The sequence below is a fragment of the Mustela nigripes genome, chromosome X (assembly GCF_022355385.1).
Source record: "Mustela nigripes isolate SB6536 chromosome X, MUSNIG.SB6536, whole genome shotgun sequence".
NCBI lineage: Eukaryota > Metazoa > Chordata > Mammalia > Carnivora > Mustelidae > Mustela > Mustela nigripes.
This window is the reverse complement of record NC_081575.1, coordinates 96,511,472-96,534,889: the sequence shown is the minus strand read 5'-3', so window position 1 is coordinate 96,534,889 and position 23,418 is coordinate 96,511,472. Positions and strand designations below refer to the sequence as shown.

The 23,418-nt window shown below is 33.8% G+C and overlaps 1 protein-coding gene across 1 annotated transcript in view; it reads right to left on the bottom strand.

Annotated features, from left to right (window-relative positions):
- The window catches only part of DMD (dystrophin), a 1,970,015-nt gene that overhangs the window by 1,246,993 nt on the left and 699,604 nt on the right, over positions 1-23,418 (bottom strand). The window contains exons 31-33 of the mRNA XM_059385278.1: positions 8,153-8,263; positions 7,585-7,758; positions 4,030-4,185 (exon numbers count right to left, since the gene is read on the bottom strand). Of these exons, the coding sequence (XP_059241261.1) occupies positions 4,030-4,185; positions 7,585-7,758; positions 8,153-8,263 (441 nt within the window). The remainder of the gene's footprint in view (positions 1-4,029; positions 4,186-7,584; positions 7,759-8,152; positions 8,264-23,418) is intronic.

Here is a 23,418-nt window from a genome sequence, read left to right as displayed (position 1 = left end):
TTTAGAAAACCTTGAGTGATCTGTGAAATGGATAGGCAAAGTTTATAATCTTCTATAGACAAATGAGGTTGCTCTTACTGGTAAGAAATCAAAATGGAGAAAGAATATGGTTTCTTTCAAGAGGCAAAATTATTTCTGTAATTAAAATGGCCAATTTTATTGTCATTGCATCCATAAAATGTCTTACTTCTGTGGAGAAACAATATGAAGAATAAACCACTTCCCCTTTAAACACATTTTACCATCCAACGGGGGTAAAAAAAAAAATAAATTCCAAAACAAGATTTTCACCCTTGTTAATAGAAAAAATCATGGCCTGATTTTGTGTTCTAGTTCTCAGTGTCCAGAAATAAAACCCTTCAAAATCAAATTCTTCCACATTCTCACATGGAGGATTAACAACTTTGTACTTTTCCACCACCTCTCTAGATGGGCCTATAATTTGAACATAATGTGTTCAGGGTCTAGGTTGGTTGGTTTAATAAAAAGCCCAGAAACTCTTCTGTTCACTCTATCAATCTATCTGTCTATACACACACTATCATACTTGCAAACACACACACACACACACACACACACACACAAAAAAAAAATATATAAGAATCCAGCCATATGGGGCGCCTGAGTGGTTCAGTGGGTTAAGCCTCTGCCTTCAGCTCAGGTCAGGATCTCAGGGTCTTGGGATCCAGCCCCGTGATGGGCTCTCTGCTCAGCAGGAAGCCTGCTTCCTCCTCTCTCTCTGCCTGCCCCTCTGCCTATTTGTGATCTCTGTCTGTCAAATAAATAAATAAAATCTTAAATCCAGCCATAAGCATGAAAAATGCACAAGTAAGCATATCTTTAAAGAATTTAAAATGGTACAACCAAAATAAACACACTGAAACTTTGATATAAATTCCAAATACTCAATAAAATGTATTAGTTTCTTTAACAGAGGTGTCTGTACATTAAAAAAAAATGTTTAGTTGCTGAGGTTGCAAATTCAGTTTTTTTTTCTTTTTACAGATTTCCCCCTTCAGGGAAGTAAAAACATCTGCCCTTTTGACTAAGACTTTTAGTTGTGTGTGGGAAAAATTTATATATACCTTACAGTGTGTTTCCAAGCATAGTTATTTTTTGCTCTGCCCTATTGGTAGAAAAAGAATTTCAAATTCAATATTTTGAAGAAATCCTATCTTCCCAGAGCTAATGCATTATTGATTTTTATTTATTCTATTTTGTTTATATCCAGTTAAATAGGTTTTAATAAAACAGGAGACACTGCCATCTTAAGGAAGATTGAGTTTTATACTTTTGTGTGTGCGTGTATGTGGAAATTGGATACACTTAAAAGAGTGCCACCTGCAGTACAATGCCTCAGCAGTCACTTGTTCATGGGAAAATGTATGTGAGGCTGCTAGAACTATTGCTACTTACATATATTTCCATAAAAATCAGCACAGAGAAGCCATACAAGAAATTCAACTTTTGTTCTTGGAACCATTAAGGTAAGTTGATACTAACAAATACAATTTAATGTTGCTAAGGTGCTTTAAAGATTTAGATGCAGACAGTATTTTCTTAGAGAAGGAATACCTGACTTACAATATTTTATATATTTTCATTATTAATGTTTCTAAATCTTTATTTCAAAAATAAATCTTCCCCTACATGTTTTCCTGTATTCTGTCATGTTATTAAGCAAAGCATGATTTCTTAGTACTCTTTCATTTTGCTTTAATGATATTATTAAGCACCAAATGGCTAAATAAACAAACTTTCAAAAGTGCATTTTCAGGGTTAAATAGGGCTTTACATCTTCAGGAGAGTCATTCACTTTTTAAGTATAATTAACTTGGGGCACTAAGAGTCTTCTGACATCATTTTTATTGTTTTAAATTCAATGACTATTTCATGTAAAATTTACTCTTGCAAAGGCAAAGGTTTTATGCAAATTATTCAAGACAAAAGGGAAAAAAGGCCCAGACAATAGTTTATATTTGAAGAAACAAAGAAACTACATTTTTCCCCAAATATGTATAATCTTATTAAAAAGATATCTATTAATACATTCTTTTAGTGTAAAGTGACAGAGGTCAAATTATAAACTCTTGAGTAAGTATAGAGAATAACTTTCTAGAAATTAACAAGTTGTAGCATAAGGATTATTATTAAGATATTCTTCACTTGATGATGTTAAATATAGGAAAAATGGAACCTGTAAAGGTCTACATATACTAAAGGAGATACCAAGTGGAGGTACAACTTTGTCCTCTGTGATTATCTGTACCGCAATGACAAACTTCTCCAGAAGTATTCAAGGGTCTTTTATTCCACAGGTAGCTTGGTGGACTATAGAAGCAGGTGAAATGTGTTTTATTTCAAGATTATCCTGGTGTTCTACTATTTATCGTATATCAATGCTCCCTACTTTTTGATCCAATGAGAAATAAAATACGTTGCCACAACAAGACAGTAAGATCTCTTTCAAGACATGTGAAATATAAATTTGAAGGTTTTCAAAATATCAAAATAAAGATTATCAACTAATAACAATAGTAATTTCCAGATTTCCATTTGAATCTCAAAATTAACTTCCTCTCAGTGAAAAGAAAGTTGCAATTAGTAGCTTTAAGACTCAACCCAACAGTCTGCTTGCAGAACGAAACGTTAGAAATCTGTGTCTACATGGCTACTTTACAAATACAGACACAAATTTACATTTGTGTCAAAGATGAAGTGACAATTTTCTCACTGATGTTGTTATATTTAATAAGGTTGAGAACCTGAGCCTTTAAAATATATTCTGGTCTTGTCATTGATCCCAGTAAAGCTCTTTCAGTCAGAATGAAATTAAAATATATGCATTTTTATTTTTTTCTGCTTTGATCCTTATTTAATTTTATTCATCCTTCCTCACTAAGCATTAGGAGAGTGAAACCATCCCCCAATACTCCTTATTTAAAGATACTTGCTTAAAGTACTTAAACTTGTATTTATTCACAAATGGCCATAAATACCAGTACTATATAGGTAACTTTATTTGCATAAGTTTAAGAAAATAAGCATGATATTTATTAATAAAGTACACACATCCCCTTAAATACCACATAATGTGTTAAGTTATCATGACTTTTTAATGAGAGAAACGATTATTTTACTACTACGTTAATACTTTAAATCTTAGATAAGCACCAAAAAATATTTTAGAAAGTTTAGAGTAATGTAAAATTATAGCATAGAAAAGTACAGGTCACTCCTTGACGTTGACAATCCATGCCTTCATGACTACTTTGTATGATTACTATCATTACTCTGAACCATAAGAGTTTAAATCTATGAGAACTATACAGAGAATATTTGATTTGAGGGAATTGAGATAACTATCCTAGTCATTCCACTGTTTTGGAAAGGGAATAGAAAGATGAAAACATCTTTAATTAACAGTAACATGGAATTGGCCATTAGACTGTTACAGGACAAAAATACAAAAACATAATCTTGGAGCAATAGGACTCAACTGGCTATCCATTCTACATTATTAGCCAAATGTGGTGGATTATGCAAGGCTTGCCATACAGGGAAATAACTTCTATGGAATGTGACAACTCTATTACACCTAAAGTGGTCTATGTGGAATGTGTCAACTCCATTGTATCTAAATGTAAGTAAGTTCATTAGTTTATAAAGGGCTCTAGCCTTTAAGTCATCAAAGTAAATTTATACAATGAAAAGGCTAAGTTTAGAACAAAGAAACGCTTTTAGAATTATCTGATGGGCCAATAAAAACTTCCCTGAGCTGTATATATCTTTTAATGTGGATTGGAAAGAAGATCCTTATTGATTAATTTTTTGTTTCTTAATAAGAACTGCACATGGGAATCAATCTATCTCTATCCCTGACTATGCATAAATGTACATATGTATCTATCTGTTGAGAAAAAAATAATTAAGACTTTCTAAGACATTGTGCATCATTACTGCCTCGTGATTTGCCATTTCGAAGAAAGTGTTAAGTAGCCCTCGTCTGTGGTTCCTGTGCACACCCACCTTTGCTCCCAGCTCATTATAATGTAATTTCAAAGCCGTGACTCTTTCATCAAGCTCTTTAGGGTTTTCCGTCTGCTTCTTCTGTACAATCTGACGTCCAGTTTTTATTACCATTTCCACTTCAGACTTCACTTCACTAAGACTTTTATACAAGTTCTAAGTTCAAACATAAAACAAAACATAATAATCAGCCATAGTGTACAAATTACATTATAAAAGTTGATAAAAAGAAAGAGAGGTAGAGATCACCTTAATTGCCATTCCATGTTTACAGTTTTAATGGAGTAGCATTTTGCAGCATAGTTGATAGTTATTCTTACTAAAGTAAGTATACATCATGAGTACAGTTTTACAATCCAAGTTGATAATGATTATTCCTAAAAGTTAAATGATTCCTATTTTAAATGTTACATAATATTATAAAATTTACTCTTTCACCAGGTATTTATTGAGAGCCTAGTACAGTATATAGTAATGGATTCACTAGACAAACAGTGCTGGCCAAGACAGACCCATTCAGGCCAAGCAACCTGGGTAGCTCAGTGGGTTAAGCCTCTGCCTTTGGCTCAGGTCATGATCTCAGGGTCCTGGGATAAAGCCCTGCATCAGGCTCTCTGCTCAGAGGAGAGCCTGCTTCCGCCCCCTCTCTGCCTGCCTCTCTGCCTACTTGTGATCTCTCTCTCTCTGTCAAATAAAACAAACAAACAACAACAACAACAACAAAAACAAGACAGACCTATTCATTGCTGTTTTCACACATTTTACTGGGAATGAAACATCTAAATTTCTAGACCATAATTTCAACATATAGTAAGTCATATATAAGGAAGGAATATAATTTTAAACATTTATTTTTACTTTTATTTATTTATTTGACAGATCACAAGCAGGCAGAGAGGTAGGCAGAGAGACAGGAAGGGAAGCAGGCTCCCTGATGAGCAGAGAGCCCAATGTGGGGCTTGATCCCAGGACCCTGAGATCATGACTGGTGCCGAAGCAGAGAATTTTAACCCACTGAGTCACCCAGGCACCCCAGGAAGGAAGGAAGGTAATTTTAAATATGGTAATTACATTATACAATTGTATTTTCTTAATGCAGCTGATTAAATCAATATAGACAGACACAAAAAAATTATTTAAAAACTCACATATATATCACAACCCTGAAGAACACATATATTACTTAACAAAAGTACATTGCTTTAACAAAGCCTCATGATACACGTCATCACACAAAGTACTTTCCTGGAAAGATACATGTATACATGAATGCATGCATGCAAACACGTATGTACAGGTATATATATGTAGGCAGATATATATGAGTTTACATTATACATTGTTGCTTTAATTTGTTCAGCGGTGATTGTGAACAATGACCTGTTTGATTGGTACTAAGAAATAAAGTTACTAGTAGGTAATTGCTTTTTCTTTGTAATTAGAACAAAACTTGGGTTTATTCTCTCTTCTCACTTTAAAATCAATGCCTAAAAACACTTTTTGTAAAGGCTGAGCAAATATCTTTTTTCATTAAAGCTACATACATAATCTACTTCTACCTTAATCCCTTCTTTGATGGTTGTTTTTTGTTAATATTCCTTTACCAATAATTTGGAGTTCTTGTCTGCATTTTCCAGTTGATTTTTTTTTTTTACTTAATTTTACTTTTTATCTTAGAAATTACATAAATATCTTGGTATGTAGAAACATTCAATCAGTAACTGTATGGAGGGAATAAACTATGTCAATTTTGGAATCAGAGATATTTGTCCAAATAATTTACTCTTTAGACATTAAAAAAAATTTCCATGATTTACCCTTGTGTTGCTAGTTCAAAGTAGCATTAGCCATTAACACCATGTCATTCAGTATGCACAGAAAGTATTTATCACTGAGGGAGCGAAATATCCTTTATATTTATTTGTAGTCCTACAGGGAAGACGTTTTTTAATGAAACAAAAATTTCTTGAAAGCAAAGATAATGATTACAGTATATGCAATAGGGCATCTTAAGTAATTTAAAAATATATAAAAGTTGTAAAGAAAAGATATTTGAATTGCTCCTGACATTTAAACCTGAACCAAACTGAGCATGAACTTGAAAAGGTTTCCCTGTAGAGTCAAGGCACAATCACAGCTGGTTATAGGGAGGGTTGTTTTCACCTCATCTTTACTAGCAGACCAGTTTTCTGATGTACCATTAGAGACCGGTTCATAGAAGGGAACAGCTGTCCCTTTGGGAAGATATTTAATCAAGACCATAGTATACTTGGGTCATTTGCTTTCAATTATTTTTACAAAATTTAAGAAGAGATATCTTCCTATAAATCCCTCATGTTGCTCATCTAATATCAGCTAATAAGTGTACATTATTATGTTCAAATTTCCTTTTTCAGGGTAAGAATATTTATAGCAACAATGTCACTAAAATGCAGCCTGTGTTATGAAGAAATGTCATTGCATAAACATAGTTCATAATTTCACAAAGAAATATATCTATATATATCTACAAATTTTTTTGTTAAAAGATACATTATCACTCATAATAATATGACTGAAATGCATCTAAAGAGTTTCTTTTACATTTATGTTATGTAGTAAATCAAGAAACAATACCTACAAGACAAAGTACTAACTAGATATCATTTTTTTACCTTTTAAGTTAATAATATTCAGTGCTTCTATTTTATGTGAATTTCTACTCTTAGCCCATATTAATCAAAGAGTTATAATAACAGTTGTATTACTCTAGTAGATGCCCTCATAATTCAGCCTTATGTTGCCAGAGGCATCATCTGACTTGGCACATTTCCAGTAATTGCAACAAAGGACACAGCTCAACATCCCACAATCCTGTGAAGATTTATGCTACAGGCTAATCATATGCCCCCCATGCATTTTTATTCTGTCTTTGAATATATACCTACCACTGACATTGAATGGAAAGATACTAGGGTTTAGAGCAAGAGCTCCTGGATTGGAATCCTGCTTTTGCCCTTTGCCAGCTGTTTTGTCTTTAAATTGTCTCATTTAATCTGTGACCTAGGTGCCTGGGTGGCTCAGTGGGTTAAGCCTCTGTCTTTGGCTCAGGTCATGATCTCAGGGTCCTGGGGATTGAGCCCCGCATCATCGGGCTCTCTGCTCAGCAGGGAGCCTGCTTCCCCCTCTCTCTCTGCCTGCCTCTCTGCCTACTTGTGATCTCTGTCTGTCAAATAAATAAATAAAATCTTTTTTAAAAAGTACTATAAAAATTAAACAAAGGGACTTCCTCTTAAATTCTGCACAGTCCTTTGAGAACTACAGATTCAAAAAAAGACACCTATAGAGGATGTATTCAAAGGCTACTGTTTCAGAAAAAAGTTCTTGTCTCTCAATACACCTGTGCTAAATTTTGTTCTTAACCTTAAAATTACATAGTAGCAATTATTACAGTTATCTGAAACAATCTTCTATTACAAAGGAGGATCATCATCACATACCTCTTTTCTTTTTTCACAGACTGCTTAATAAGGAAAGTCAAGGAGTAACTGTGTATTTGTCCCCAGAAATACATACCACACAGTGATTTAACTGTGACTGTACTACTTCCTGTTCCACACTCTTTGTTTCCAATGCAGGCAAGTGCATCTTCACTTCATCTAAAATCATCTTACTCTCCTGTAGACGCTGCTCAAAATTGGCTGGCTTCTGGAATAATCGAAACTTCATGGAAACATCTTGCAATTTTTTCTGTAAAGACAACAAAAGAAAGCACCCGTATAATTTAAAATTCCAAACAACAAGCAGTCATATTTTTGTTAACAAGTTTTTCTTTATTCCTGAAGATATACAAGATTAAAAAAAAAGTAAAGCAATTTTTTTTCTACTTTTATAGCACAAAGCATGCATACATTTGGGAGAATTCAGTAGCTGTTCTTAATGTGATACTTAATAAAAGTTAATTTATTAACATATTTTATCCTTAAGATGTACAACCCCCCAAATCTATATTATTTATATATTGTATTATATTTTTCAAATAATGTCCTTAATCCCAATTTTTCTAATAACCAAATTGTCTAATACATATTGTGTTTTAATACCCAACTAAAACAAGTTCCTTAGTTTACACAAAGATATGTACCTGTGCCATATCAATTTGGGATAGTACCCTTTGGGCAGTCTCCTTTCCCTGGTTATGTTTCTTCATTTCTTCTAAACTGATCTCATGACTTGTCAAATCTGATTGGATTTTCTGTTGGGAGGAAAGCATTATTAGTCAACACGCTCTGCAGGTTATTGCAAAAAATAACTCACTTGCCAAGAAGATGAAATTCAGGAACTCTCTTAAAGCATTATTACAATGTAGCCTCCTTTAGAATGACAATAGTTCTTTTTTTTTTTTTTTTTACTTACCAAAAGTTACCAAAAGTGAAATAGCTTATTTCTCTCCTATTTGGGTTATTATGAAAAATAAATTATGCTTTCGAGTCAGTGATAATGCATAGCTATTTCAGATATTTGGGGAAGGAAATATCTGTTTATATCTAATATGAAAGACAGATATTCTTTTATCTTTGAATTTACATTCAAATCTGACCAAAAACAATATATATACATACAGAGACACACACATACACATACAGACACAAACCTGAGCACTAGTGTGCACGCACGTGCACACACACACACACACACAGGACAAGATATAATGAGAAAGTTCCATGTGGATAATATTCACTGTGATATTTACTCAGTCATTCTGCACTATATTTCAGTTAAATTTCAGGGAAATTATGGATATAGAAAAGTGAATTTAAATCCCTTAATTGGCCTTGCCTTTTGTCTCTTGGATACTTAAGATATTCCTAAAGAGACTGATTTTTAAATCTTAAATAACTATGAAAATTGTTGTATTTTCTTTATTGAGTAGACATTTTTGATCAAGTTCTATTCAGAAGTGTGTCTGTATTTGACTTGTACACTTCTGATCCTGCTTCAGGAGTCAGTCAAATCATGTAGTGTGCAGAGACCAAAACAATAAATCCATTCACTTCTTTCTGCCACTTACAGCAAAAATCAGCAAGTTGTCAAATTATTCTAATTTAAATATCAGCTGCTGTCAGATTATCACAAGTAAGTTAGAAAAGAAAAGGATTAGCTTACACCAGAGTGCCCATAAAATTTTCAGGTAAAACAATTCATATAATGCATATTAGTATAAGCAAATTTATTCCAACTGGAGTCAATTCCAGTACATATTACTAGAAAATAACATCAGTTTGATCAGCAGTTAGTTACCACAGAGAACTACAATCCTGCAATGAGTAGTGTAAATTATCTGAAGAAAATGCGTTGAGTGATGAAGAAGATAATTAGTATGCAAGTCTATAAATGTACACATATGCCTTAATATCATTCCTTAACATATTGATCCTACAATTATAAAGACAAAGTAATGATGAATTACTTAAGTAATTACAATTCTGACATAAAATAATTAAGAGCAAGGAGTCATGCAAATACATACTATATATATATATTTTTTTTTGTACTGTATATCTATCTTCACTGGTTGAATTACTCCCTTGTATATAGGTATATGCTGTTCTCCAGAAACCATGGAGTTTGGGGGCTATGTAAGTGCATAATAAGGTTATTCATAAAGTTATAAATGATAAAGGATCTATAAAATTTAATGGAGGTAGGTAGGACAGAGTAACACTTAACAAGGAAGTCAACAGATGTCATCAGAGAGGTAATGTTAAAGCAGAAATCTGAATAAATAGTAAGCATCACTGGCAATAGCAGATGCTTTAGGGGGAGGGGTTATAATCTTGATATTTTAAGTGGAAAATGCTCACTCCCTCAAAAAGGTAGGTCAATACCAACAATGTCTGTTCCCCATAAACCTAGCCACTCCCAAGTCATAGACAATTAAAACATGGACAATGCTTATGTCCGATTAGGTCCATCAGATTCTCAGAAATGACAGAACAAAGTCTGGCCAGCCTCTGTGCGTGATGAGAATCATCACATATTCTAGCAGACTGTACTTATGAAGTCCCCAGTTTACAGTGTCCATTGGGGAACAGCAAAGGTCAATGACTAGAAAGAGAAGACAGAAGTAAATGCCAAAGAGAGAGATTAAAAACAAAAATACTGATGGCTTTCAAACACAGGCTAAAGGAAATGGGGCATTTTCCAACGATGTCTATAAAAACAGTTCCCATACTACGTGCTCTTTTTTTTTTTTTTTTTTTGGCTTTGTAAAATACTATGTGCTCTTATTACCACTCCCCCATTAAGAGGTGGAATTTCTTCACCTCTTCAAACTTAGGTTGCCCTTTTGATTGTCTTTACCAACATAAGAGGGCAAAAATAGTGTTTTGTCAATTATGAGAAAAGCCCATAAGAGGACAAGCAGTTTCAACTTCCACCTTTTTGGAACACTGACTCCTAAGATTTTCCTTCTTGAAACCCAACTGACATGGTTTGAGAAGCCCAAGCCACATAAAGAAGTGGTGGGTAAGTGATTTAGTGAACGATCCCAAGTGAGCTTTCAGCTACAATGAGTATCAATTCCTAGACATGATTGAGCCACCTTGGATGTCCAGTCCAGTTAAGCTTACACGCCACAGCAGAGCCAGCCAACAACTGCCTACAACCCCATGAGATACCAAGAGATAATAATAAATAGCTGGTGAAAGTGACCAAAACACAGGTTCTAGTCAATTTCTGAGACAAATTTTATTCGTGTCCTTAGCTTCCATGAGACATCCCTACATATGAATGACAAACTTCTTTCTTTCTTTTTTTTTTCACTTTAGTTAATCCAGTTGTGTTACTTCTGCTTCAATGTTCTAAGTAGTATATTAAGCAAAGAGAAGTTTTAAAAATACTACTGATTGAGGGAAAACAGGTATTCAGATGAGGTATTAAATGGTATGAAGAATTTGGGAGAACTGAAATCATAAACAGAGAATGAATGCACAATGGCAGGAATATAAATGGAAAAGATGGTAGGAATGAGTTATTTAATAACTTCATGTCCTAAATGAAAAAAAACTCTAATTTTTCAATACAAAAAGAAACTTTAAAATGTTAAGTTTATGAGAATCACAGATAGTAGTTTATCTATTTATCTATAATAGTTATTCTAGTAAACCCATAATCTAGTAATTAAGGAAACCCATGAGAGAATGTGATTATAAATTCAGTAATACTTTAAATGAATTTGATTTTTTAATCGCTATATATACACATATATAGCTACATACATGAATACTTTTTTTTAAAAGCTCTGTGTACCTGTACAATTAGCATTTATTTTAGTGCACTCAAACATTAGAGGACCCTGATGAGGGCCAGGAGAGAGCCAGGGAAAACAAGAATTTAAGGGATATGGAGAAGAAGGAAAGCCCAAAGAAAGAAGAGGAAGAGTTCGAGAGAAGGAGAAGCAGAACACACAGGGAAGAGAAAGGGTGCCACTTCAATCAAGTGATATAAGAGTTTTAAAAATGAGGGAGAGATCAATAAAGTCAATTTTGAGACACGTCAAATGAGGCAAGTTCTAATAAGCGTACATTAGCTGGTCAATGAGCACTATAGCTAAAATACAGTCAGTGGTAAGAGCAGAACTTAGCTTTTCCAAGGATAAAGCTTAAAAACCAGGAAATCTTAATCTGAAGTTTAAATTATTTTATAAAGATTTTATTTATTTATTTATTTGACAGAGAAAGGGAGAGTACAAGTAGGCAGAGAGGCAGGCGGGGAGGGGGAGAAGCAGGCTCCCCACTCAGCAGAGAGCCCGATGCAGGGCTCGATCCCAGGACCCCAAGATCATGACCCGAGCCAAAGCCAGAGGCTTAACACACTGAGCCACCCAGGTGCCCCCAGTTTAAATTATTTTTGAAGAATTATTATTTCTTCATATAATGTAATGTGGTCAATGAGACTCGAACACGTATTAAGGCTATGTAAAAGGAGTCAGAGGATGAGAGATTTTTTTAAATAAGAAGATATTTTATTAGAAAAACCCTGTGGGAAGCAAGAAAGAATGAAGAGCAAAGATCAATAAGCAGCAGAAAAAAAAAATACTGACAGTAAGAGGGGTGCTGATTTTTCAGAAGCCAAAGGTAAGGCAAAAAAATAATTTTTGATATAGAAAGGCAGAAAGAGCTCCATACTTGATGCTTTGTGTAAATCAGAACAGAAGACTGTTAAGAGAAATCTGAACTCAAACTTCAGGGCCCTGGGGGCACCTGGGTGGCTCAGTTGGTTAAGCATCTAACTCTTGGTTTCGGCTCAGGACATGGTCTCAGGGTTGTGAGATGGACCCTCGCTGAGCCCAGCCTCAAGTTACTCATTCACTGAGGAGCCTGCTTGAGATTCTTCCCCCACCCCAACCCTCCCCCTGTTCACATGCACATGTGTGTACACTTTCTTTCTCTAAAATAAATAAATAAATAAATCTTTAAATTTCAGGGCTCTGATTTACCACCTGAGCACCAACCTTTCTGAAAGCTCAATTTTCTCCTCTCTAAACTGGGGAAGATGATGACAATCCAGTAATGAAGCATTATCAGTAGTCCTCGGAAAATTCTCATGTTTGCAGTAGACAACTACACTGGCTTTGGTAAAAAGATCAGATGTTATAGTGTATGTAAAAATACCTGTTCAAGTTTGCACAAATATTTACTTCCAAATTGTGTCATTATGTATTATTTATTTATAAGAAAGACATTCTTTCTTATAAAGAAGAGAGAGAAAAGGGTTGAGGAGGAGTCTAAATGAAAGTGATGGAAGTTTCATAATCATTGTAGAAACTGGGGGTAGAAATTGATGAGAAAAAATGGGCGAGCCTGGTGGTAGGTGTTAAAGAGGGCACTTATTGCATAGAGTACTGGGTGAGGTGCATAAAGAATGAATTTTGGAACACTGAAAAAAATAAAATTAAATTAAATTTTAAAAAAAGAGATTGGTGAAAAAAAAATAAAAGATACTCAGAACAGAGTGCCTGAATTATGCATCTGCAACCATATATATCTACATGTTTTTGAAAATCTTCATTTGTCTAGTACTCAAGGTAGAGGAAAAATAAATTATACACATATTCATTTAACTTTTTATACTAAAAGGATAAGAGAAGAACACTGAAGGAAATGATCCTCATCATCATCACCATCAAAGCAGGTATCTGTGTCATCTTATCCAACAATTCACATACATTCATTTAATCACCTAATCAAACTAAGATACAAGTTTATCATCCTCATTCACAAATGAGGGTATAAATGTTGACTTGTCCAAAGTAACATACATAAGAAGTAGCTAACTCCATGTCTTCCAAACAACTATACTTCCTCTTAAATTATGATTCCAAAATAAACATGTCCTCCACATGGAGATTGGTCAAACAAGATAGAAAATTCATCTCTTTTGTGCATTAATAGTATTTAGTTTATGAATCCAACTCAAAAAAACACTTCTGCATCTACTAGTCAATACCGTATAGTGAGAACAAAACTATTGCCCTATTCTTAAGGATCTTTTATTCTAGGAAGATAGAACATAGACATATAAATTAAACTAGAATTAAAAAGAAGAAATATATGTAATATAATAAAAAACATGCTATATGATAAGAGAGAAGGGGCACAGTCATTTCTGCTATAGAATCTGGTAAACTTTAAATAAATTGTCATAATTTAAATTACATATGACTGAGAAGGGGTTTCAGAGCAGTAGAGAATAAGAAAATGGGTTCTCATTCCAGGCTATGAGAACCATGTTAGCAAAGATTGGGTTTGGCATATGCAGAGTGTATCCTCTGTTTCAGGGAAGGAAAAACCCAATGTTGTTAGAGTAAGAATTACTTTGGCAGGGGGAACTGGTGTGAAGTTACTGAAACTTAAGTTGCAGGGTCCCTCCTCTACAAAAGACTTGTACAACTCAACATTCAATTTTCTATTTCTCATTGGTATAATTTTTTTTTTTTGTAATTTAAAGACTGCCCCCACAAAGCTGCCTCTCGTAGCCTGGCATTGCAAAATAAAGCCAAGATAACTTAAGTGATTACTGAAACACAGGTCTTCTGATGATGATTTACACAAAGCATCAAGTAATCCCACACATGATTCATAAACAACAAGAATGACAATGACTTACAAAAACACAACCCAAAACTGAACCTGTATTCGTCACCAGGATATGTGAAGGACAATGTAATACATGAAAGGAAAGTTTGGCAATTTACAATTCAATGCAAAGTATTACATGGACTTCATATTTATATCAAGTTTTTAGACAGTGTTGAGAGGCTGAGTGTCTATACTCTTAGAATGATTATCACAATCAAAATCATTAAAAGGGAAAAATTGGTTTTGAATATCACAGAAAACTGGAATTTTATTATAATTTACAGGCAGCATTTTCAGAAAAATTCTCACATCTATAGTACTGTTCTAATATAATTAGAGATCTAAATTTCTTTATAAATTAAGATTATATGTGAAAAATATATTTACCCTGTGAGTAAATACATTTTGGAAATTAATGATAAACAGGTATCTGTTATGAACATCTCAGAATATTTCCTTTACTAACATACACTGTGACATCAAGAGGAATAATTCTTTGCTCAAATTACCCTTTTGCTTTCTCTCTCTCTTGCACTCACTCTTAAAAAAAAAAAATGGGAAAAAAAAAGGTGGGTGTACCTGACTGGCTCAGTCTGTTAACTGTCTGACTCTCATTTTCGGCTCAGGCCATTGTCTCAGGGTCCAGAGATCGAGCCCTGTGTTAGGCTCTGCACTGAATGTGGAGCCGGCTTAAGAATCTCTCTCTCTCTCTCCCTCTGTCTCTCCCCCTAGCTCATCTCTCTCTCTCTCTGTGTGTGTGTGATACTCTCTCATTGTCTCTCTCTAAAGAAAATAAAAATAAAGATTATGCTTTTGCTTTTTTTTGTCAGAACACATCACATAAGTAGATTTGGGAAAATCTATCTAACACAATTTATATATTCAGTAACAAGAATTCAATTCCTAAAAGTATAAGATAAAAATGGAAATATATTTCCAATCAACTGTAATTTGGGAAGATTTCATAACATGCATCGTACTTTTATTTAGTGAGCATCTTCACAAATTAATTCTACAATTCTTAATTTCAATTGATAATTCATTTTTAGTTTGTACTTAGGATATCAATCACGACCTATTTTATTTAACCTCATCAGATTATTATTCTGGTACCACATAGTTAAAAATTGTTTATCACTTTAGAGCAAGACTGCAGTGAAAGAGGTAAGTCATGTGCTTAAATAACAGAGTATTATTGAAACTTTCAGGCAGACTGGACAATCTCCCATTTTAAAACTCCTCTAATAAAATACACACACACACACACACACACACACACACACACACAATCATCTTTCTTGACATTATGGTCAGACAATGAAAAAATAACTGTAGAAGAAAACACTGAAAATAAAAGATTTAATTTAAAGAAAAAGGATTTCCATATGTGGCTACCATATCTGTAAGATCTAAAGATGTAAAAGCTCAATCAGTGAAGCGTCTGCCTTCAGCTCAGGTCATGATCCCTGGGTCCTGAGATTGAGCCCCACAGCTACCTCCCTGCTCAGTGGGGAGACTGTTTCTACCCCCTTCCTCTGCCCTTCCTCCCTGCTTGTGCCCTCTATCTCTCTCTGTCCAAATAAATAAAATCTTTTTAAAAAAAAAGATATAAAAGCTGTAAAATTTGAGTTCTATTTTCATCCAAGATAATACATCTACCAGGATATGAAGGAAACAAATGAACTGATCTTGTGGAGTTATAAGCCTGGATTTATAGAAAAACAGTGATTTCCAACAAAAACAAAATGAAAGGAAAGGAAGGAGCAGATCAGGGCCACTGATTTAGAACACCCAAGCACACTGTATTAGGAGTTCTCAGGATCACTAGATTATTTTTTCTTCCTAAAACTATATAAAGAAAATTATGACATCATGTCATTCCCAAGAAAAGACACATAACAATACTGCATTTATGTTTATAACTAGCACTATACACAGAAAGTAGGAAACAACAATGGAACTAGAAATATCCATTTTTCCATGAAAGATGGTAGAGGACAAATTACACAGCTAAAAATTAGTCAAACTTTAAGGACATTTCCAATGTAGCACTTAACCATTAACTGAGAAGAGAGCAGGCCTTTTCACCATGATTTACCTCATCAGACCATTCTCATGTATTTAATTAATGACAAAATGGCAAGCAAATTGAAGCTGTAGCTGTTGAAAGTGTTTAATGGAATGAAGAACATTTTCTATCAAATGATTGTTGGAGCTTTTGTGATGTCAAATAAAGAAAATGATTCCAGAGAAAATAACTAAAACATTTCAGAAAGAAAAAAATATTAGAAGATGTCATGTTGAGACAATTAATGAAGAAATGTAACATTATTAGATTACTCATTTTAAAACAAATCACAATTCTGAAATTGCACATTCGAGAAAAGGAAATGGCCACATATAATATGAATTCACAAAATTAAAGGAAGGAAGTATACTAAAGGATCCTGGATTATTTCTACTTTTAAAACAACTGGGGATATGAAAAAAAGTGCACTAATTATGACAGTGGGCAAAGAATTTTGAGGAGTTTTAGAATATACATTTGAATATTTCAATAAGTACAAAAGAAAGAAGAAATTCGCACTGTTTTTTTATTATTATTATTACTGTTGTGAAAAGATCCTATAAGTTAGACAAGATAGAAAGCAAGTTACCTATAAATTAAGCTTTATCAGGTGGATGCAACAGGCCAAATAGCTTGTTGTATTATAACAAATTAATTAGAGGCTATTTTCAGGTCTGTGAAGCACTTTGGAAACCCGTACATATTTAATAAGTTAAATATATACATAAATGTAATCATGTGTGTATACACACATATACATATACGTGTATGTGCAAGTTTATGCCATAATGGCAAACATTTTAGTATCACCAAAATAAACTTAGCTTCTAACTTAGTTCATTTACAAGTACTTTGGTGGAGCTTTGTGTTAACAAATTTAAGAAGTTAGCTGATGACCATTTTCTTCTGTCCCCCTCCTACTACTCTAATAGTAAATCTGGGGATAGAACCTTTTAAAACCAAAAATGTGAATACTGGGGAATTATTATTCCTTGTAATTCATCTGAAAAATGATGCTACTCATCATTATAGTGGGATAATGATGGTAATGATAACAACAGTCTATTATAAATCTACATTTTCAAGCAATTATCATTACTTTTTAAACTAGGTAAGTACAGAGACAGAACTTTGGGAGAAAATTTGAATACTGCATAGAAATTTGAGGAAGTGTAGTGGCTACAGGTTAATTTTTTGCTTGATAAAGAGCTAATTATCAAAGTGGGGAAAACAGATCTGAGGTAAAGTTCCAGCTTCAGTGAAAAATACTTTAGAAATAGAATTCATTAAATATATCTCACTATGAACAAATAAAACATTATAATATTACTATGTAAGGTCTTATAGTGGACCCCAGGATGGTCAATAATAAATAGCCACCATTTAAGTTAATTCCACATTATTTAACAAAATACCTCACATTTCACCCTTGACTATGTATTTAAACAATGGACTAAAAAAGTTGATGGTAATCTGAATTTATTTTTTTAAAGATTTTTATTTATTTATTTTTATTGTTATTGTTATTTTATTTTATTTATTTATTTGAGAGACAGAACAAGTGAGAGAGAGCATGAGCAAGGGGAGGGGCAGACAAAGAGGCATAGGGACAAAGAGACTGCCCACTGAGCAGGGAACCTGAGGGAGGCTCAATCCCAAGACTTCAGGATCATGACCTGAGCCGAAGCTGACACTTAACCGACTGAGCCACCCAGGTACTGCCCCTGAAATTGCTCTTTAATATACTATCTGAGATATTCTTTATTACATAGTCTCTTTTAAAATAGCTTTATCAAGGTATAGTTTATCTAACATATAATTCAATAAATGCACAATTCAAGAAATTTTAGTAAATTTAAAGTTGCACAACCACTAGTCATGATTTGATTTATAGAACATTTCTATAGCTCCCTCAAATGATCCTGTGTGTCCATTTTCAGTAACTCCCTACACCCATCCCCAGCTTTAATCAATAATCTACCCTCTTTAGATATTTTCTTAAGCTTAAGTATTTGACTTACCTACCTCATTAAATTATGGTAATGATCAAAGAAAACAACTCAGATGCTTTGAAAGTAGTCATCATTGACATGGTACAGACCTTGAAAAGACTGAAATACCTGGAAAGGCTGGAATATTTACTTTCCACTAATCACTTCTTTTCACATGAAAAATTTTATTGTGTACTCCTCAAAGTATTTCTAAAGTGTTCTGAAGTTCCAAAACTTAGCAGTATCATAAAGTACTATGACAAGATATTGTCACAATTCTATTTTTTTGTCATGATGCCATTAAGTCTCATTTTAAAAATGGTTCTTGATGATTATGGTATATTTGACTGGTTCTTTCCTGCTATCTTAAGGCAAGATGGCAAAATCCATCTGGGGCTCATCCACTTTAAAAAAAAATAGCTCCTAACTCATTTGTCTGGCACATATTTAGTGACTAAATGTGGTAAATCTTTGTGGAATTGAATAAATTCACCAAATACTTATTGAAGATCTGCGAGGCAGTCCTGATCTTTTACAAACTGACCTTTGGTGGGAAGGTAATTGAGGTCAACAGGGAAAACAACAACAACAAAACTAATTCAAAAATAAACAAGGGAGTTTCAGATATTCATAAATGCTTCAAGGAAACTACAACAGTGTATGTGATACCAAGGGTTACCTGGGTGTGCATTTTAGATTTATAACCTCATGGTCAGCTATTCTGAAAATAAATATCTATTTATGTAAGAAAAAAAAACAGAAAATAATAGTTCCAATCTAAGTTGCCTCAAAATATTCAGTGCTTTGGGGCGCCTGGGTGGCTCAGTGGGTTAAAGCCTCTGCCTTCGGCTCAGGTCATGATCTCAGGGTCCTGGGATCAAGCCCCGCATCAGGCTCCCTGCTCAGTGGGGAACCTGCTTCCTCCTCTCTCTCTGCCTGCCTCTCTGCTTACCTGTGATTTCTGTCAAATAAATAGATAAAATCTTAAAAAAAAAAAGATTTAAAATATTCAGTGCTTCAAGAGTCTTCATTGCAACTGTAGCATGACACAGCTAGCTTCACCTTTCGTATTTGGAATGTGTAGTTTTTCACAACTGGATGCTGTAACTGAACTGCAGAATTAAGATGTACAGTTTTGAATTTATAATATGAGAAAGACTTCCATTTCTTTTTCATTATACATCCTGTGAGGACATGATACTGTGCCATTTTTCGAAATATAGTCAATGAGGTGTAGTACATTTCTAATCTTTTGTATCTTCTGTAGCACTTGCTTGCAATTATTTCTCACACTACTAAACATACTGAAATGAGAACAGTCATTATAAATTCAGGAGTAATCAGTTCTATATGGTAACACGCACAGGTTGCACTGCAATGTTAGAATGATTTAAAATCAATCGTGTTGGATTGACCATCATATTTATATTGCTAAGTAAAAAGAAAAGAAATTATTTATGCCACACCTATGTGGGGTTTAACATTAGAACCCAAATGTCTGTAATAGATCTTCATATTCTCTTTCTATGATTAAATTATTCCATTGTCACATAAATCCTGAATGAATTCTGCTATGAGGGCTTATACTGTTTAATACATAAATCAGTGAAGTAGGCTGTAAAGTTTCACTGTTCTGAGTCGTTTAGCACTCAAATGTGCCTATTTACACTACAAAAGTCTTTTTTATTCTGTAATGAAATCATAAGCTTAATCTGATAGACCAAAATCTGAATTTAGATTTTTATTTTTTAAGCCACTCATTTTGGTAGTTTGGAATGCTTACATTTAAAAATGGTCAAATATATTTAAGTTATAAGATTTAGCTTCAGTAAGACAGGAAGGCCTCAGTTACAAATTGTTTTGATGTGTGGCTAATACAGTCAGCTTAAATTAACAGCTTTCTTTAGTAAAAAAAAAAAAAAAAAAAAAAAAAAAAAGTCCCTCTTTTCTATTTGTTGACACTAAGTTTTAGCGACACTGCCAATGGGTTGGAAAAGAGATGGATAGAAGAAATTCAGTCTATACTGGAGCTGGGGTACCTGAAAGTCCCAGATTAATGAGAAAAATATAGGAGCACTTTTTCTATTATTATGAGGACTTCTCCTTTGATGATAATTTGTTTCCTAATTTGCTTCAAATTTTTCCCCTCTACTCATGCACATAAATCTACTATGTGGGAAATGATGTTGCAAAAGATGGGATCAGGAATCTTCAGGACAAAAGAAACAGAATGTTGAGCTATTGCAATCACCACTAGACAGCCCACTGCTTCTTGTGGTAATTTTAGTGACACCGTAATATTCTCTATAACAAACTGTGCATCATAAACATTTTGTGATATAGAACATTTCAATAGGTAGCCACATTGGATTTTTCTTACATACTGGAGATTTCAAAATTATGAAATTATTGGTATAATTGGAAAGAAAAGCTGCAGACTGAAATATCTTTGCAATTTTAAGAATTGCAGACCTTAAGGTGGTTATTTGTATATGATTATCTTGGCTCCCAGAATGACTGAGAGGCACATCCAAGGTGAATGGCAAATTAAGATATGTGGAATTAGGGGATAAAGAAGAAGAAAATAAGAAAACCAAGCCAAATTCATCTTTAAACAGCCATGCTGAAAATTCTATTTGCCCGAATTAATTCATTTCTGCACGAATTCTCAATGATGTTTTCTACCTCCATTCATTTCCCATAAGACTAAGGGGACAATCAAAATAGAAGAGAAAATCATCCCAACTCCCTCCCAATGAAATCTTGACAATGTCATGGGTGTGAATATCAAAGAGTGAGCAGTGAGAAATGTGATGTGAGAAAAAGACTGTCATGGTCAGCTATGACCAAGAATGAACTCTCCAAAGTCATTCTCAAACTTTGCCACATGTGAGAACACCAGGGAGAATTTCCAATAATTCTGACAACTGAGCGCTCCCCTCCCCCCAGAGATTCTGACATGATTGGTGTGGGGCACACCCTGGGAACTTTGGTTTTTCTTCCAGATCATAGGAGCTAAAACTAAATCTGTGTTTCAGTATGTTCTGCAGGACACTTAAGAAGTAGATAACTATATTCATGCTATGTGTTGTTCTGCAGTTATATAATTTGATTTTATACTATAAAACTGTTCTTAAAGAAACACCCATTGGTTTTCATATTTTAATCATACTATTTTTAAAAGAGTTCTTACGTTTCTGATTTCTGCACCTAGAAGGTAATTTTCTCTATCTAGAAGAGTTCCTCCCATTTGCTTTATTCTAGGTGAATCAGTAAGATGTTATCTTAATTTTGTATTTTAATAAAAATCTCGCTTTATATGGCCTGGCATTGGGCAGTTGATGTTGTGGTCGTACGATCTTAGATTTCCTTACGAGCTCATACTACTAAATAAAATAGCAAATATGTTTAATCTGATTTAGAATCAGAAGGCCCAGTTCTGTAATCATAACAGAGAACGAATCAGTGAACATGCTGAGGCAGTGGGGAGCTCATTTCTGCCCTATTTACAAAAGGCAAATGGAAAGCAAGGAACAATCTTCATCTATGTCTACTTTTATAAATAATAAGAGCATACCTGTTGGAAAGCTACACACATTGTGTATATGTTTGTAATACTGAGAATTTGTTATTCCCGAGAATCTCAGTCTTAAAGGCAGAAAAAGAAAGCTCTAGTAACAGATTTAAATTTAGAAGCAAAACTCTGAGTGCACCACACGGTGGAGTCAGATATCCACAAATCTATGGGGCCAGTGTGTGACAGGAAATCTGAGCACATTATTTAAGATGACCAAATATGGTAATAGCATTTGCTTTGTTTGTCTGGCTTCTCAGTGATATACTAAGACAAACACTCTATTTCTGAAAAGGTAAAGCTAAGTCCATCTAATCTTTTAATTAACAGTGAACCTTGATGGAAATTTAAAGAAGCAAGTTGTTTTGTTTTAGTACAAACCATGAAAGTTATCCCCTATGATATACACTTTAAAAATGTCATTTTGGTGGCACGCTTAAGGGCTTCTTTGTCTGACAAATTTGGTTTATGTTCTTACTTCACCAACAACCTCTTTAGTCTCTACTTGTTTCTTTTGAGAGAGATTCAAATTGAGCTTCAGGAAATGTAATCCTTGAAGCAAATCTGAGTACCTGATCACTCTGTTCCAGAAAACAATTCACTTGCTGTCATCTTAAAAAATAAAATCTTGGGGAAGAATGTTTCAATAGCTTTTGGGTGACCTGCATTTTCCAGTATTATATATTACCAGCTGGGGAATTCAAAGTTAAGAATTATCTTGAAAATGCAGGTGCAACAAGAAATGCACGTAAAATGGATTTGAGCTTGTTAGTGCTCTAAAGTTCTTTTTTCAAGTAGATTTTAAATGTCTTAATTGACTTGTGTACTGTTATTTACAAGCATTTTGAACTGTTGTAATTAAAAACATTTTTACTGGAGCTTTTTGACAAAACCAAACAAAACACTTTATATTATGGTATTAAAAACTAGTATGTTGTATTCTTGTTTATGGAATCCTGTATTCCTATCTTAACAAAAGAGAACACTCACGGTCCACAACCTTTTCAATTAAACAAGTTACTTTTTTCCCTAAAAGTTCCCGTTTGTTTCTAAGACAATAGTAACTATTGCCTATCTCATATTTTCATATTGCTACTCATGCATTTATTCTGTGAGCCTTAAAAATCTATATATTTTATAGTACAAATGTCCAATTTTAATATTTAATATTTATACTGTTCCAAGTTTCCCTTAATTATATTCAGAAACTTATGAGCAGTCTTTAATCAAACATTCTGCCAAGTTTATGTCACTGAATTAAAAAAAGAAACAATTCTACTCTGCCTTTAGTTTATAATCATGAAGCTCTTCTCAACTCAATTATAATTTCCCCTTCCTGTCATGCATTTTTATAAAGCCTGCCTATAAAGTTTTCTGCGTGACTCAAATTGGGACAGTCTTAGAAAGAGTTAAGGGTTGAGCACTGGACTAATGTAAGCTTGAAGAAGTGCGTATACCAGGGAGCTTAAAATCCTCGACAGTATTTGCGATCATCTCCCATTTATGATTTACACTTGTCCCACTGAAAAACTATCATGACAATGCTATCACCAGGATTCCCATGAACTACACTTTCTTTATCCCCTATTGCAATGGTCAGTGAGGAAACCCTGTGCCCTGGACTTTGTAAGCCTA